Source organism: Cetorhinus maximus, chromosome 19 (genome assembly GCF_964194155.1).
Source record: "Cetorhinus maximus chromosome 19, sCetMax3.hap1.1, whole genome shotgun sequence".
NCBI classification, from domain to species: Eukaryota; Metazoa; Chordata; class Chondrichthyes; order Lamniformes; family Cetorhinidae; genus Cetorhinus; species Cetorhinus maximus.
In genome coordinates this window covers 84,091,091-84,105,379 of record NC_135897.1, presented here as the reverse complement: position 1 = coordinate 84,105,379, position 14,289 = coordinate 84,091,091, and the positions used below count along the sequence as shown (strand labels likewise).

Genomic DNA, 14,289 nt, shown 5'->3' with positions numbered 1-14,289 from the left:
GAGTCTGGGGGAGGTGGGAGTGGGGTTTGTGAGTCTGTGGGAGGGGGGTGTGGCAGTGGGGTTTGTGAGTCTGGGGGAGGGGGGAGGTGGGAGTAGGGTTTGTGAGTCTGGGGGAGGGGGGGGTGAAGTGGGAGTGGAGTGTGAGCCTGGGAGAGATGGAGTGGGGGGGGGGTGGGTGTTGTTCCTGGGGTCACACTCACAATGTTAATCAGATTTGCCTCCAGTGCCATTTTATATCGATGAACATCTTCTGTGTGAAGGAGGACAGCTCTGGGTCACTGGTCCAATCAGGTTGCGGACAGGGCTGGGACTGGGAGGAGGCGAGAGGGATAAAGCGACCTTATATCGCATTACACAGGAGACAGAGAGAGAGAGAGGGGGGTGTCTGGCTGTTGTTGTGGGAACCCGCGGGCGGCGGGGACAAGGTTTGGGAACCCCAGCTAACTCCTGGAGTATTGCTGGAGTTTGTAAGCGCCCCCACTAACCCACCAAAAAAGAAGAGAGAAACATTGTTGGTTGTTAAAAGCTGCTGGGGCTGTCAGAATGAGAGGCTGGTGGACGAGGTGATCAAATATTTAACGGGACGGTGGCGTATCCTTTTGTCTCGCCGCAAGAGTTTGGGAGGGGGGCTGGAAACTCGAGGGGTGAAGATGCCGAAGCGACAGAAGAGGGTGACTTTCTGCGGAGGCGGCTTGTTGAGTTTGGTCTCTGCCCTGAGCGCGGCTGTGGCCCTGGGCACTCAGTCCTGGGTCGAGGGCTCAGTCCTGTGCAAGACAGGAGCTCAACTCGTCAACGCGTCCGGAACAGAGCTGGAAAAATTCATCGGGCAGATCGAATACGGGATGTTCCAGGGACAGAGACTCCGGGAATGTGGCCTGGGAGGAAGGAGTTTTCACATTACATGTGGGTACACAGAATTCCGCGCTACCATTAGGAATCCCCTTGCTCGCAAGGACCTCAGATGGCACACCCAGTGCAAATGTTAACCATTCATCTGCCAGTTTTCATGAAATGAGTGAGGAGAGCTGTGGAATGCAGTTACCCAAGTACCAATCAGAAACCTGTACTGCCATCTGATAGAGTGGGGAATTTTACTTATGCCTAAATATTAGTGCCATTTGATCCATATAGGGCACTGCCCTGTTGCTGAGTCCTGGTATAGCCTTCGCCAGGTGAGGTGTTTGCCCAGGAGGCAGGATCTGATCGGTCGTTGACATTTCTTCCAGGTTCAGTGTCAAATTTTTTAAGACAGATGGTTCAAAATGAATAAGGTTAAGAATAACCGAACGCCTTTCAATGCTACATGCAGGGGAGGGAATCACCGTCTTAACCATCAGGCCTCATTAACATGCAACCCACCCAATTTCTACCTGTTACAAGCTGCCGGCTTCTGGAAGTTTGGGCGGCAGGTAGTTGCCCACTGACGCTCGGGTATTTGCGGGATGGGGTTTCTGGACTGTCTCACTGTCGAGTGGCTGGGGGCATGGTGCATTGTTATGGGGTGCATACAGGGCAACTCTCATATGGGCCCCACACGGTCCTACTGGTCTAGGCTCCAGATCAGAAAGTATCAAATCTACCGTGGGGGGGGGTGGAAGTGGGGGCCTCTTCAGCTTTCCAAACCTTCTCACATTGGTTTTCATCTGAGAGGGCAATTGTGATGGTTATAATCACTGTCCGGACCTGATCAGACACTCCGCGGCTACGTACGCGGCCGGGTGTCCCTGGAGAGGGAGCACGCGGTGTCTGCCGGCACCATCGAGGCCTTCCGTGCCCGGTGGGCACCGCGGGGACTGGGGTGTTTTGTTGACCCCCTTAATCACATTTTGGTTTAATGTTTGTAAGTTTCCTTTAAACTTTGTCCTTGGTTTTACAGCTGACCTGACTTAGGGGCTGTGCTTGATTTATCCCTTATTTTGTTAATTTAGTTAATTGTTTTAACTCTAAAAGAGTCCTGATCAGACACCAATTAACTTGTGTGATTTAAGACCTAGCTGCCTTTGGATGGGTGACTTAGACACCAGTCCAGAAGCGGCCATTAAATAGCGGCAATAATGGGATCCAGGTGACTTTCCTGTGGGTAATTAACCTGAGGGAATTTTAGCTGCCCACCCACTGGGTTTCTGCTAGGCTGCCAGGGTTTACATCCCTCACCCCACCTCCCCATCCTTAGCATGTGAATTCCATCATCCCTTCCTCATCCCACCAGCATGTCATTTCCGTTTCTCTAACCAATCATCCTTGTGACCTTTCTAAGTCAATTCCATGCTGAATTTTGAGCAGTTTTGTATTGTGGACTTGTTTTCCCACCCCCCAACCCCCTCCCCCGCCCCTAGAAACTGGAGTGACCCTGCATAAACTCATTACACCAGTCAGAGAGAATGGACTTTTATCTCACAAATCTGGACTGCTATCAAATGCAATTTCCCGTCGTATCATCTTATAATTTTCACTGTTGCTTTTATTTTAATCGGTTTAGAAAAACTGTGTTTTAGAAATGTATTTTTACTTTGCCACATTGTCTGTAGCAAAATAACAATTCTACTATCAGCAAAGTCAAGGTAACGCATGTCATTCCTGTGGATGAAAATGTCCTTTTAAAAAAATACTTCATTGACATGTGCCTGAGTGCATCCATTAAGTTGAGAGAAAGGTTACAACAGTGTTGTGACAAAGTGCTTAATTCAGTAAACTGAGGTCACCAAATTGACTTTAGAATTGCATTGGAAATGCCAAGCAGATGTTCACAGGTCATCGAAATTCATATCACTCAGGAAAGCTATTCCCTTTCGAGTAATTTAGTGCTAGAGGCAGTAAAGACCATTAGGCTTGGAGGCATAGGAACATGATGCGGAATTGGCAGCTCACAGGCAAATCCCTCGAGTTCGGTTTTCAATGAAGGGAAAGCTTTCCTTGAAATTTATGAACTGGTTAACTAAAGTCTCAGAGGAAATCAGAGGGGTCACTCAGTCCATGTGCTAGTGATCCCTCCAGATTGGTCAGGTCATTGTGAGCCAATGGTGATTGGGCTTGCTGCATTATTCAAAAAAAATCAACAAGCCCCAGCATCAGCAATCACTCTGTTTTGTAAACCTGGTAGTTAAAGTATATCTCAAAAGGAGCATTATCTATGAGAACAGTCTTGCATTTATGTGGCTCTGCATTATATCCCTCAGGTCATTTTGAATTGCAGCCAGTGCAGGCAACCTTGATGCCTATTTTGCACACAACACTGCCACTTAAGCAGTAACAAAATGGATAACTGTAAATCTGTTGTCAATGGGAGGACTGTTGACCAAAATAACTCTCTAATCTTCTTCAACCAGTAGAATAGGATAGACATCCAAGGCAACACATTTGGTAAGGTCTCGCTTAGTATCTCATTCAAAAGAATGGCGTCTCTGACAATGTAGTGCTTCCTCAGTTTCAACTGTGCTCTAGTTCTGTACAGAGGCTGGAAGCCATAATGTTCTGACTTACAAGCAAGGGGGGCTACCAAATGAATCAAACTGCCATTCGACCCAACCAATCCCATCGCTCTAGGACCCTAACTCTCCATTAGAGCATCCAGCTGCATTAGAAATGCCCTTCATGTTTTTGTCTCAAATGTCCAGCCTGGAAAAACACTCCAAACATTTGGCATTCTTTAAATAAGTAAGTCCTTTGTAATATTGTTTTAAATTGGTGCACAACCAATTTAAATTTATGCCAACATTGGCTTCATCATTTAAAGTCAACAGCAGATGAAGCCAGGATTTTGTTATTTAAACTAAAATATTGATGTACCCCTCAATCATATTAATCATATTTCATATTTGGAAAAGATATTTCCCAGGTGTGAACTGACTATTTCTCACTTTAATATATGAATGAATTCTGCATCAGGAATGAATATTTTGGCTCATGTATATTATTACGTTATCCTAAATTAGAATACAGGAGCAGCAGTGCTGTCAGGATAAGTTCTGAATGTCCAATATCATTTGCTAAACTTTTATTAGTAGACATATCAGAGCCCAGATAATGATCTGTTCCAGTTGGGACTACACTATAAAACTCATACACACTTTTTAAGTAAGATAACAGGTGATGAGTGATGAGAAGTGGCATGTAGGAACATAGGAACAGGGGTAGGCCATTTAGCCCCTCAAACCTGTTCTTCTGTTCAATGAGATCATGGTTGATTTGTGACCTATCTCTATGCAACCTTTGGTTAACAAAAATCTATAGATCCCAAATTTTAAATTAACAATTGGTATAGCATCATTTATGGAAAAGAACTCCAAACTTTGACCACCCTGTTTGTGTAGAAGCGCAGAAGGCTAACATATCCTTCCTAAGAACTGAACACAATAGTCACTGCTTGCTTGTCCCTACAACCACCCCCCACCCCCCCCAACTTCTCCCCCCCCCCACCCCCTCCCACCTTAAACCAGCTTATATTTCACCCCTCTCCTATTTTTACTTAGTTCTGTTGAAGGGTCATGAGGACTCGAAACGTCAACTCTTTTCTTCTCCGCCGATGCTGCCAGACCTACTGAGTTTTTCCAGGTAATTCTGTTTTTGTTACAATAGTCCAGGTGTTGTCTAACCAGGGCTTTTTATATAAGTAGCAAAGTGAAATATTAAAACATTAATTCACTAGGCGAGAAAGCAATATAATCCACCCTTGCCTGCAGTAGTTGTGATAGTTTTTTTCCCTTCGTCCTTAAAAAGACCAATATAACTCATAGGTGTCTGCAATGCATATGACAATTCAGTCTTTCTTGCTTGGAGAGAAAATCTATATCTGACTTCATATCATCCCTTAGCTTCAATCATCCTCTGTTTACAATTGTGTGTTAGTTTCTTATATCCCTAGTTGAAAAATGTTGGTGTGGTAGACTTTATAACAATAGTGGAATGGAACATATCAGTTTGGGTGTACCATGGGAGCCCCCAATCCATTCCCTGCCAATATTTATACAATCACAGATAAAAGAGCTTTTTGTCCTGCACTCATCAGGGCACTTCACAAGAATACTAATATAAGGGAAAACAACAAGTTATACTGTATGAGAAGAGAGTGGTGATTGGTTGGCAAATGGACTCTGATTGGTAGAGGTGTTGCCATGGAGAATGCACCAGGGATGGTGACTGACAGTTAACTGCCAAACATCATTGAAATTTAGACCAGGCAGCTTGACCCTGATTGGTCAAGGCATTGCCCTGAGGAATGAGTCAGCGAATGTCTGCCACTTATTTTGTTTAGCTGAAACAAGCACAATGTATGTGTACCTGTTCTTTCTGTCTGCAAAGAACAGGGCCTGAGTATTAATATATGTAGCTTCCAGTACACGCAAATGCGCCACACTGCGAGCCCAACTAACGATCTTAAATTGGTTGTCAGCATAATTCTTAGCACACTGAGGATTATTTAGCAAATGTTGTCCAATCACAGAATCACATCTAATGTTAGACACTGTGTTTTGAATTTTGCAAGCACGGGCTGGTTGGGTACGGACTGTGCCTTGCCCATTGCAACAGCGGCTAGGACATGCTGTTTGATACAACCCGTCTTTGGGACGTACGGCCTACATACCTGGACATACCTTGCCCTTCCACAGCAGCATGTAATAATTTGCTTGCAGGTCTTAATGGGTTCCATCCTGCACTCAAATTCACCTTTGAAATGGAGCAGTCAAATTAACTCCCCTTCCTAGACGTACTAATTGAGAAATCTGCCGGAGGTTCTCTACCATGGTCTACCGCAACCCTAACTTCACTGGTCAATATACGCATTGGGATTCTTACAGTTGCTCACGCTATATGATTGGCTTATTGGCAATCTCGTAAATAGCGCCCGAGCCATTTGCTCACTATGCAAGCTTGACACTGAAATAGGGCTCAGTAAAAGGCATCCTGCGGGATAATGGCTGCCCTGATCATATCATTTCATATTGTATATCATGCAAATTCATGAACGGGTCTAAGGCCATCGCTTGTGACCCTGAAAAATGTCCAGTCTACCTCATATTACCCTGGAAGGGCAAGGTATCTCATAAATTTGAGCAACAGGTAAAGCTAGCTCTTTCACGCTGCTACTATGCAGTAGCAACACGAGTGGTATTCGCCATTAACAGTATGCTGCTGTCAAGCCAAAAAGACATTCTGCCTATCACGCAGTTGAGTAATGTGGGTATGTGAATTTCAGTGCCAGTGTGATGCTAGGTATGTAAGCTGTATGTCCTAAAGACTGGATCATATCAAACAGCATCTCCCAGCCACTGTTCGCAATGGGCGAGGTACAGACCATGCCCAACCAGCCCGTGCTCGCAAAACTCAAAACACAGCGTCCAACGTTATATGTAATTCCGTGATAGGACAACATTTGCTAAATAATCCTCAGTGTGCTAAGAATTACGCTGACAACCAATTTAAGATTATCAGTTGGGCTCGCAGTGTGGTGCACTTGCCTGTACTGGAAGCTACATATATTAAGACACAGGGCCCTATTCATTGCAGACAGAAAGAACATGTACACACATTGTGCCCTGTTTCAGCTGAACAAAATGAGTGGCAGCCATTTGCTGACTCATTCCTCAGGGCAATGCCATGACCAATCAGGGTCAAGCTGCCTGGTCTAAATTTCAACAATGCTTGGCAGTTAACTGTCAGTCACCATCACTGGTGCATTCTCCATGGCAACACCTCTACCAATCAGAGTCCACTTACTAGCCAATCAGCACTCTCTTCTCATACAGTATTAATTGTTGCTTTCCCATTGTGTTGATTTCTACTGAAGTCCTGATGAGTGCAAGACATAAAGCTTCAACATGTCTCTTTTCAGCAATACCAAATGACTATTTATACGATTTCTTTTTAGAGGAGTTAATGACCTATTGTTTTCTTTGTTCCTGTTCTACATACTAGTCTGTGGACTAATATTCTATAGCACAGTGCATTACCGCACTGTTCTTTAGGCTGTGCAGGTCATTAAAAAACTGTTGAACGTTATGCTTCCTATTGCATCAATTATCTCTAATTTTAGTGCAAATAGTCAATTTTATAACAAGTTGGCACTTTTCATCAGTTAATAATAATCCTTAGGACGGATGTTTTGGTAAACAGTGCATCGTACATTTGTGTGAGTTTACAGAGTTTTGGCTGATGGAATATTACTTGTTGCAAAGTCTATTGTTATGGACCCGAGAAAGAGGCAAACCTGAACTCCTTTATTTACTCACCATCTGTCTGTAAGCAGAGGTGCTTTCATTTTTTAAATAGGCTGTGGTGTATTTCTCCAAACCTTCAGTTTATGAGGTCAGTTTTTAAGGTGACTTGCAGCAAAATCTCTTTATAAGTATTGTTTATTCAAGCAAGGGGGATGGTCAAAACATCATACACACACACAAAGACAAAATAAGAAGATAGGAAAGAGGACTTTTTACAACTGTGAATAGCTTAAAAGAAAGAGAACCACAGATATGGGTATCAGTTCACGTGATTGCCAGAGGCCAGAATCAGAGTCCAGTGAGGGCTCCTTCATAGAAGATTTAGAGTTAAGGCGGGTTCAGCTAGTTGACGCAGGAGTTGCAGAATTCCTTTAGAGTTGATGGTGACACAGTGAGATGAGGTTGGTATACAGAGACTTGGCCTGTGCAGCAGGCAATATTAGGAGTCTTCCAAAGAAACAGGCTTTGAGGAGGTTTAGACTTGATGCAGGCTGTTGGTCAGCGTGGAGCCCTGCTGTTAGAGCACAAAGTAAGAGTTGCCAGGTTTGATTTAAACTGTTTATGATCTCTTTCATATCGCTGTGAAGATCACAATCTCCATTATTCGGTAATCTACTGACATTCTCCATTTGTGTGCTTAGTATGCATGCTGCTAGTTAGTTCACTGTGAAATTGTTTAGACTTGATGCTGTGCTGTTGGCAGTCTGGAGGTTAAACAGCAGATTGAGTTGTGAGTCTAGAAATGTAATATTAAAACTTTCCAAAGGCCAGAAGCTTAGATCATGTGATGTTGCCCATTAATAAGCCAGTTTCAGGCTAACAACCGGTTTTTATGGCTTTGGTCAAAATTCAATGTTCACCTTAGGAGGTAGATGGTAGCTATTGGTGCCTCTGCAGGCATAATGAGTTTTGATGGCTCTCCTTTTATTATGAGACAAGGCTAAGGAGTCAGATCCTCTGCTGGTCCCTGGTTTCGTTGATTGTAATGTGTCCTCACAATGAGAGCTGTGAGATTCCACAAGGATGAGGGTTGAGCTGTTGTCCTGTTGCAGCTGTTGGAAATTTCCAGAAACTGTAGCCAACTTGTGAATCATGTGACCTGTAGCAGCCATCTTTTGGTTCAGAAAAGTCCACTTTTAAATAATCAAAAAGGTAAGGTTTGATTTAAACTGTTTATGATCTCCTTCATATCACTGTGAAGATCACAATCTCCATTATTCGGTAATCTACTGACATTCTCCATTTGTGTGCTTATAATGCATGCTGCTAGTTAGTTTGCTGTGAAATTGTGACCTTTGTTCTATTTTGGTTGAAAATGGAGATTTCAGAAAAACAGCTTGGAAAATAAAACCCCCTACCAGTAGATGAGCAGAAATTAAATTTAGTCGGCAGCCTGACTTTGACCTGCTTTGTTGTTCAGCCTCCTAATCTGCCTGGCAACTCTCACTTTATGCTCGTTGGCACATTTAAAATCAGGCCAATTGTTCACTAATTTGCATAATGACACTTGATGAGCCCGGCATGATTTGTGAGTAAGACCAAGACAAGTTCATTGAAACAAAATAAATAAGGAAGTGTAGCTTTATTCATGACAAGCAGATTGTTTGACACACTGTGTAAACAGATGAAGTTGGTGTAAATCAATGAGCATCACTGTTATAATGGCCCCTTACAAATGAGCTGTTACAAAGGCTATTTAAAAGCAAATTAACGAGAAATCAAAGTTATGTTGAAATAAGAGAAACAAAATGCTCTAATGGGACCCCAGGTGATAGAAAATAGACCCTCTGAAGTTTTGAAAAAAATATTTTCACTTTTTGACTGAATCATATACAGTAAAACTGCTGTGAATTATAATTTTAATCATTTTTATAGACCTTAGGTTCTGACTGTCACAAATAATAACAGAAACTGTATGGGGTAATCTTAACTCTGGTGACAGTGTAAAATGGGTAATATCAGATTGGTCGCCTGTTAAGTGCCCCATCTGATTTTTCTATTCCATTGACCTCAATGAAAAAGAAACTTGGGTGTTGTAAATAATGAGTGACCAATTCCATATCACCCAACTTACACCCTAGTCCAAAGTTAAAATTACCACCAACTTAGAATCATAGGGCAGGATATTGAGTTCGGCGAGCGTGGGGGCGGGGCCTGCTCGCCGACGCGTAAAATGACGCGGGATGATGCCGGGCGGAACTCCCAACGTCACCCCGTGTCATTTCAATTTTCAGGTCGGCGGGGGTGCAGCTGAATCAGCTGTGTGCCCACCGACCTGTCAAAGGCCTATTGAAGCCATTTAAAAACTAATTGAAGTAGTTAAAGGACCTGCCTGTCCAAACTTAAGGCTGGCGGGCAGGCCGGGAGCCCAGGCGGGCTTCGGAAAACATGAAACCTCATCCACGGGCGGGATGAGGTTTCATGTAGGTTTTTAAAAATTTAATACAAGTCTAATTAAAAGTGATGGACATGTCCCAACTCATGTGACAGTGTCACATGAGTTGGGACATGTCAAGGAAATTTTATTTTTTTACATTTCACATTTTTGAATTTGGCGCCAATCTCCCTGAGGCAACACTTAGCCCCAGGGAGACGAGTGAGCTCCTTCATGCGCATGCGCGAAAGAGGCCACTCTCGGCTTATGGAATCCCCCCTACCCCGTCCACACAGCGGATGTCACGCTGGGTGGGCCTTAATTGGCCCATCCACATAAAATGGCGGCGCACCCCCAATCGGGGACGCTGATCGGAGGTGCGCCTGCACGTGCCCGCTCCTGAACTTACCCCCCCACCCCCCACCGATGGGGGGAATATTCTTCCCATAGAATGGTTACAACACAGGAGGAGGCCATTTGGCCTGTCATGTCCATGCTGGCTCTCTCTAAGTGCAACTCACTTAGTTCCACTCCTCAGCTTTTTACCTGTACCTCGACTATTTTTTCTCTTCATGTAATTACCTTCCCCAAAACCTCTTCAATGAGCTCGTAGTTGAAAAGAACTAAATGATTTCTGAGAAAAATCCAAGGAAGAGTTAACTCTGTGTGTTTCTCTCTCCACGGATGCTGCCAGATCTGCTGAGTTCTTCCAGCACTCTGTGTTTTTATTTTATATGAAATGATTTTAGAATTGGTACCACCCCCAATCCCTCCTCCATCTGCCCATTGAAGAACCAGTTTGTTTCCTTTCAGCTTAATACAGCCAAATGCTCCCCCAAAGAATAGCAAAGAACGAATACCATAAGAGTGTGACTGTTGCCAACTTTGATGTGGCATTTTCTGGGTTTGTGCCTGTGGCCTTGTACCCAGCGATTCCTGTGAACAGACTTCCAACTCGGGCACCTGACTGAATTCCGGGCCCCGACCCTGCAACGCCCAAGCTGTGTTGTGCTTGCGATGCTGTTTTTAAAAATGTAAATGGCCTAATTGGCTGGGAGGTGAGCATGGTGCCCAATTGGAGGCCTTGATGAAGAGAGCAGGCATCTCCAAAGAGGAAAGTAGAAGAAAGCAGATGCGGCAAGGTAGGGCCAGCAATCGTGCTGGCTCTGGATGACCCAAAAGACTTGTTTAAAAGAACATTGTCAATAAAGTTACTTGGGCCCCACGGCAATCCTGACTGCCGTGCGCTGATGTGCATAACGACGCTGGCCGGGCTCATCCAAGGAGCTTTTGGAACTTTCCCACCCTGGTCCAGGTCAGCCCCCTTCACAAGCTCCCTAAGGAGCTTAAGGGGGAGGCAACTGGTGTTGGGCAACTTCCCCACTCCCTCCCCCTACTCCCCCACCCCCGCCATCCCACTTAAAAACCCAACCTGTCCCCGAGGTGTCGGGATCCCAGTACGTCCACCAGGGGGCTGTGATTTTCAACGCCCCATCCACACCAGGCCCTGACCCCGCTGGCAACCGATAATCCAGGCCCCTGACCCCTGCTGGCTGTCTGAGGGAACCAGTGAACTGGGAGGTGCCAGTTTTACACGGCAGCAGCAAACAGACCAGAAAAGCCAGAAGTAAAAGCAGAAACTGCTAGAAATATTCAGCAGGTCTGGCAGCACCTGTGGAGAGAGAAACAGAATTTTAACGTTTCGAGTCGCAAATGGCCATCGGCCTGAAACGTTAAATGTTTCTCCCTCCACAGATGCTGCCTGACCCGTCTGAGTATTTCCAGCACAGTCTGTCTTTATTTCAGATTCACAGCCTCCGCAGTATGTTGCTTTTATCCCAGAAAAGCCCAGAAAAGTTTGATTCACAGTCTGTGTTGGGTTTGCTAAGCACTATCCATGCCGAAATGGGAGAGCAACAGTTACACCACCACCAGAGAACATTTTTAAATTCATTCATGGGATGTGGGCATCGCTGGCTAGGCCAGCATTTATTGCTCATCGCCTAATTGCCCTTGAGAAGGTGGTGCTGAGCTGCCTTCTTGAACCGCTGCAGTCCATGTGGTGTAGGTACACCCACCAAGCTGTTAAGGAAGGAGTTTGACCTAGCAACAGTGAAGAAACAACGATATATTTCCAAGTCAGGATGGTGAGTGGCTTGGAGGGGAAATTCCAGATGGCGTTCTCATGTACCTGCCACCCTTGTCCTTCTAGATGGTAGCGGTCCTGGGTTTGCAAGGTGCTGTCTAAGGAGCGTTGGTGAGTCCCCGCAGTGTAGATGGTACACACTGCTGCCACTGTGCGTCGGTGGTGGAGGGAGTGAATGTTTGTGGCTGGGGTGCCAATCAAGCGGGCTGCTTTGTCCTGGATAGTGTCAAGCTTCTTGGAGCTGCACTCGTCCAGGCAGGTGTAGAGTATTCCATCACACTCCTGACTTGTGCCTTGTAGATGGTAGGCAGACTCTGGGGGGGTCAAGTGAGTTACTCGCCGCAACTGAGTTACTTGCAGCAAAAAAGCACAATTAAACAGAAATGCCAGGCCAAAGTATTGGTTCTCTCAAGAAGTTACTGAGCAACAATGGTCGAGGTTCACATACAAAGGATGGCTATTTGGCATCTAAATAGGACTGCACAGCAGCATAATGCATAGCTGAGGAAAATGAAGGAGGCAGGAAGTCGAGAAATTCCACGGCTTTATATATTCCAGCGAGTATCCAAGAAAGGAATTCTGGAAGTGATTAGTGGTGAATCATTTCACTCAGTAATACCATAGACTGACAAACTTGAACAAGTGAGGCTGGTTTTACTAGGACAGTGATAAAGGGGTGATTTGATAGAGTTGTTTAAAATCATGAAGAGATGTGACAGAGTAGATAGATACAGATTGTTCCCATTGATTGAGAGGTCTGAAACCAGTGGACATAGGTACAAGGTTAAATGCAAGAGATTTAGAACAGAAATCAGGGGGAAATCCTTCCACACTGGGGGGGGGTGCAAGACAGCTGAATGCACAACCAAAGCTTGTGGCTGAAGCAGAGAGCACAGCTTGAAATTTACTTGGAGTTACATACGAGCATAAGAATTAGGAGCAGGAGTAGGCCATTCGGCCCTTCGAGCCTGCAACGCCATTCAGTAAGATCATGGCTGATCTGAATTTAACCTCAACCCCACATTCCCATCTACCTCTGATAGCCTTTCAACCCCTTGCTTATCAAGAATCTATCTAGTTCTTCCTTTAAAATGTTGAAAGGCACTGCTTCCACTGCATTTTGAGGAAGAGAGTTCCAAAGACTCCCAAACATCTGAGAGAGAAAATTTCTCCTTATCTCCGTTTTAAATGGGCGACCCCTTATTTTTAAACAGTGACCCCCTAGTTCTAGGTTCTCCCACAAAAGGAAACATCCTCTCCACATCCACCCTGTCAAGACCCCTCAGGATCTTATATGTTTCAATCAAGTTGTCGCTTACTCTCCTAGATTCCAGCAGATACAAGCCTAGCCTGTCCAACCTTTCCTAATAAGATAACCCTCCTAGTCCAAGTATTAGCCTAGTAACCTTCTCTGAACTGCATTCACACTCTGCCCCAGTACCTTCACCAGAAGTATGCCAGAAACTCTCATTCATGTGCGTAGATGGAGTTTACGCCACACTTCCTGAGAAGTTATGGGGACAGAATGGGAAATCCTTTGTCCAAATTCAACATTTAGGAATCATCTGGATAGGTGGTGGTGTAGTGGCCTTGCCAGTAATGCCCACATCCTGTGAAAGAATACATTTTTAAAAAGATGACAGAAGGAAAGGAGAATAAAGGGGTGTGTGAACAAGGGTTAGGAATGGAGATCATATGAATGATAAACTCCAACAAGGACTGTTTGGACCAAATGGCTCATGCCTGTGTTGTAATTTCTACGTTCACAATAATGATTTAGGCCTATGGATTATAGCAATCTTTAAATCTCTCCCTATCATTTTATTATTTGTACCATATTGAGTTTCCACATCTGGAATCAGGGAGTTAATTTCTCTATGGGTCTGATTCTTGTTCTCATAACAGATATGCTTTTTGTCAGCATGTTTCATATCCTCAATATGGTGCTGAAGGATGATTGAGAAATGACCTTAATTTTTATTACCAAGTCTTTCAAAACCAGTATCAAGAATTTGCTGATCAGTTTCCACACAGACCAGGAATTTCTAAGGCGATGCTTTTATTAATGCAAATGAGCATTTGTTTCTTATTCCATCTCAAATAACTTTATTTTCTGTTTAATCTAATTCATTAAAACACTACTTTTACAGTAAAAATGAAATCGCTTACTGAGGGGCTTCAGTTCTGCGGCAAGACTGGGGAAGCTGGGATTGATCTCCTTAGAGCGGAGAAGGTAAAGGGGAGAATTCACTGAGGTGTTCAAAATCATGTGGGGCTTTGTTAGAGTAAATAAAGAGAAACTGTTTCCACTGGCAGGAGGGTCAGTAACCCAAGGATACAGATTTAAGGTAATAAGAACAACCAGAGAAGAAATTAGGATTTTTTTTTTACACATCCAGTTGTAGTGATTTGGAATGTACTGCCTGAAATGGTGGTGGAGGCAGATTCTGTTGTAACTTTCAAAAGGAAATTGGATATATACTTGAAGAGGAAGAAATCATTTGCAGGGCTGTTGGGAAAGAGCTGGAAAGTAGAACGTATTACATAGCTCTTTC

At 44.3% G+C, this 14,289-nt stretch overlaps 1 protein-coding gene across 1 annotated transcript in view; it reads left to right on the top strand.

Annotated features, from left to right (window-relative positions):
• The first annotated feature begins 353 nt into the window (after positions 1-353).
• clrn1 (clarin 1) overlaps positions 354-14,289 on the top strand; it is a 32,393-nt gene continuing 18,457 nt past the window's right edge. The window contains exon 1 of the mRNA XM_078564576.1: positions 354-903. Coding sequence (XP_078420702.1) covers positions 651-903 — 253 coding nt within the window. The 5' untranslated portion in view covers positions 354-650. The remainder of the gene's footprint in view (positions 904-14,289) is intronic.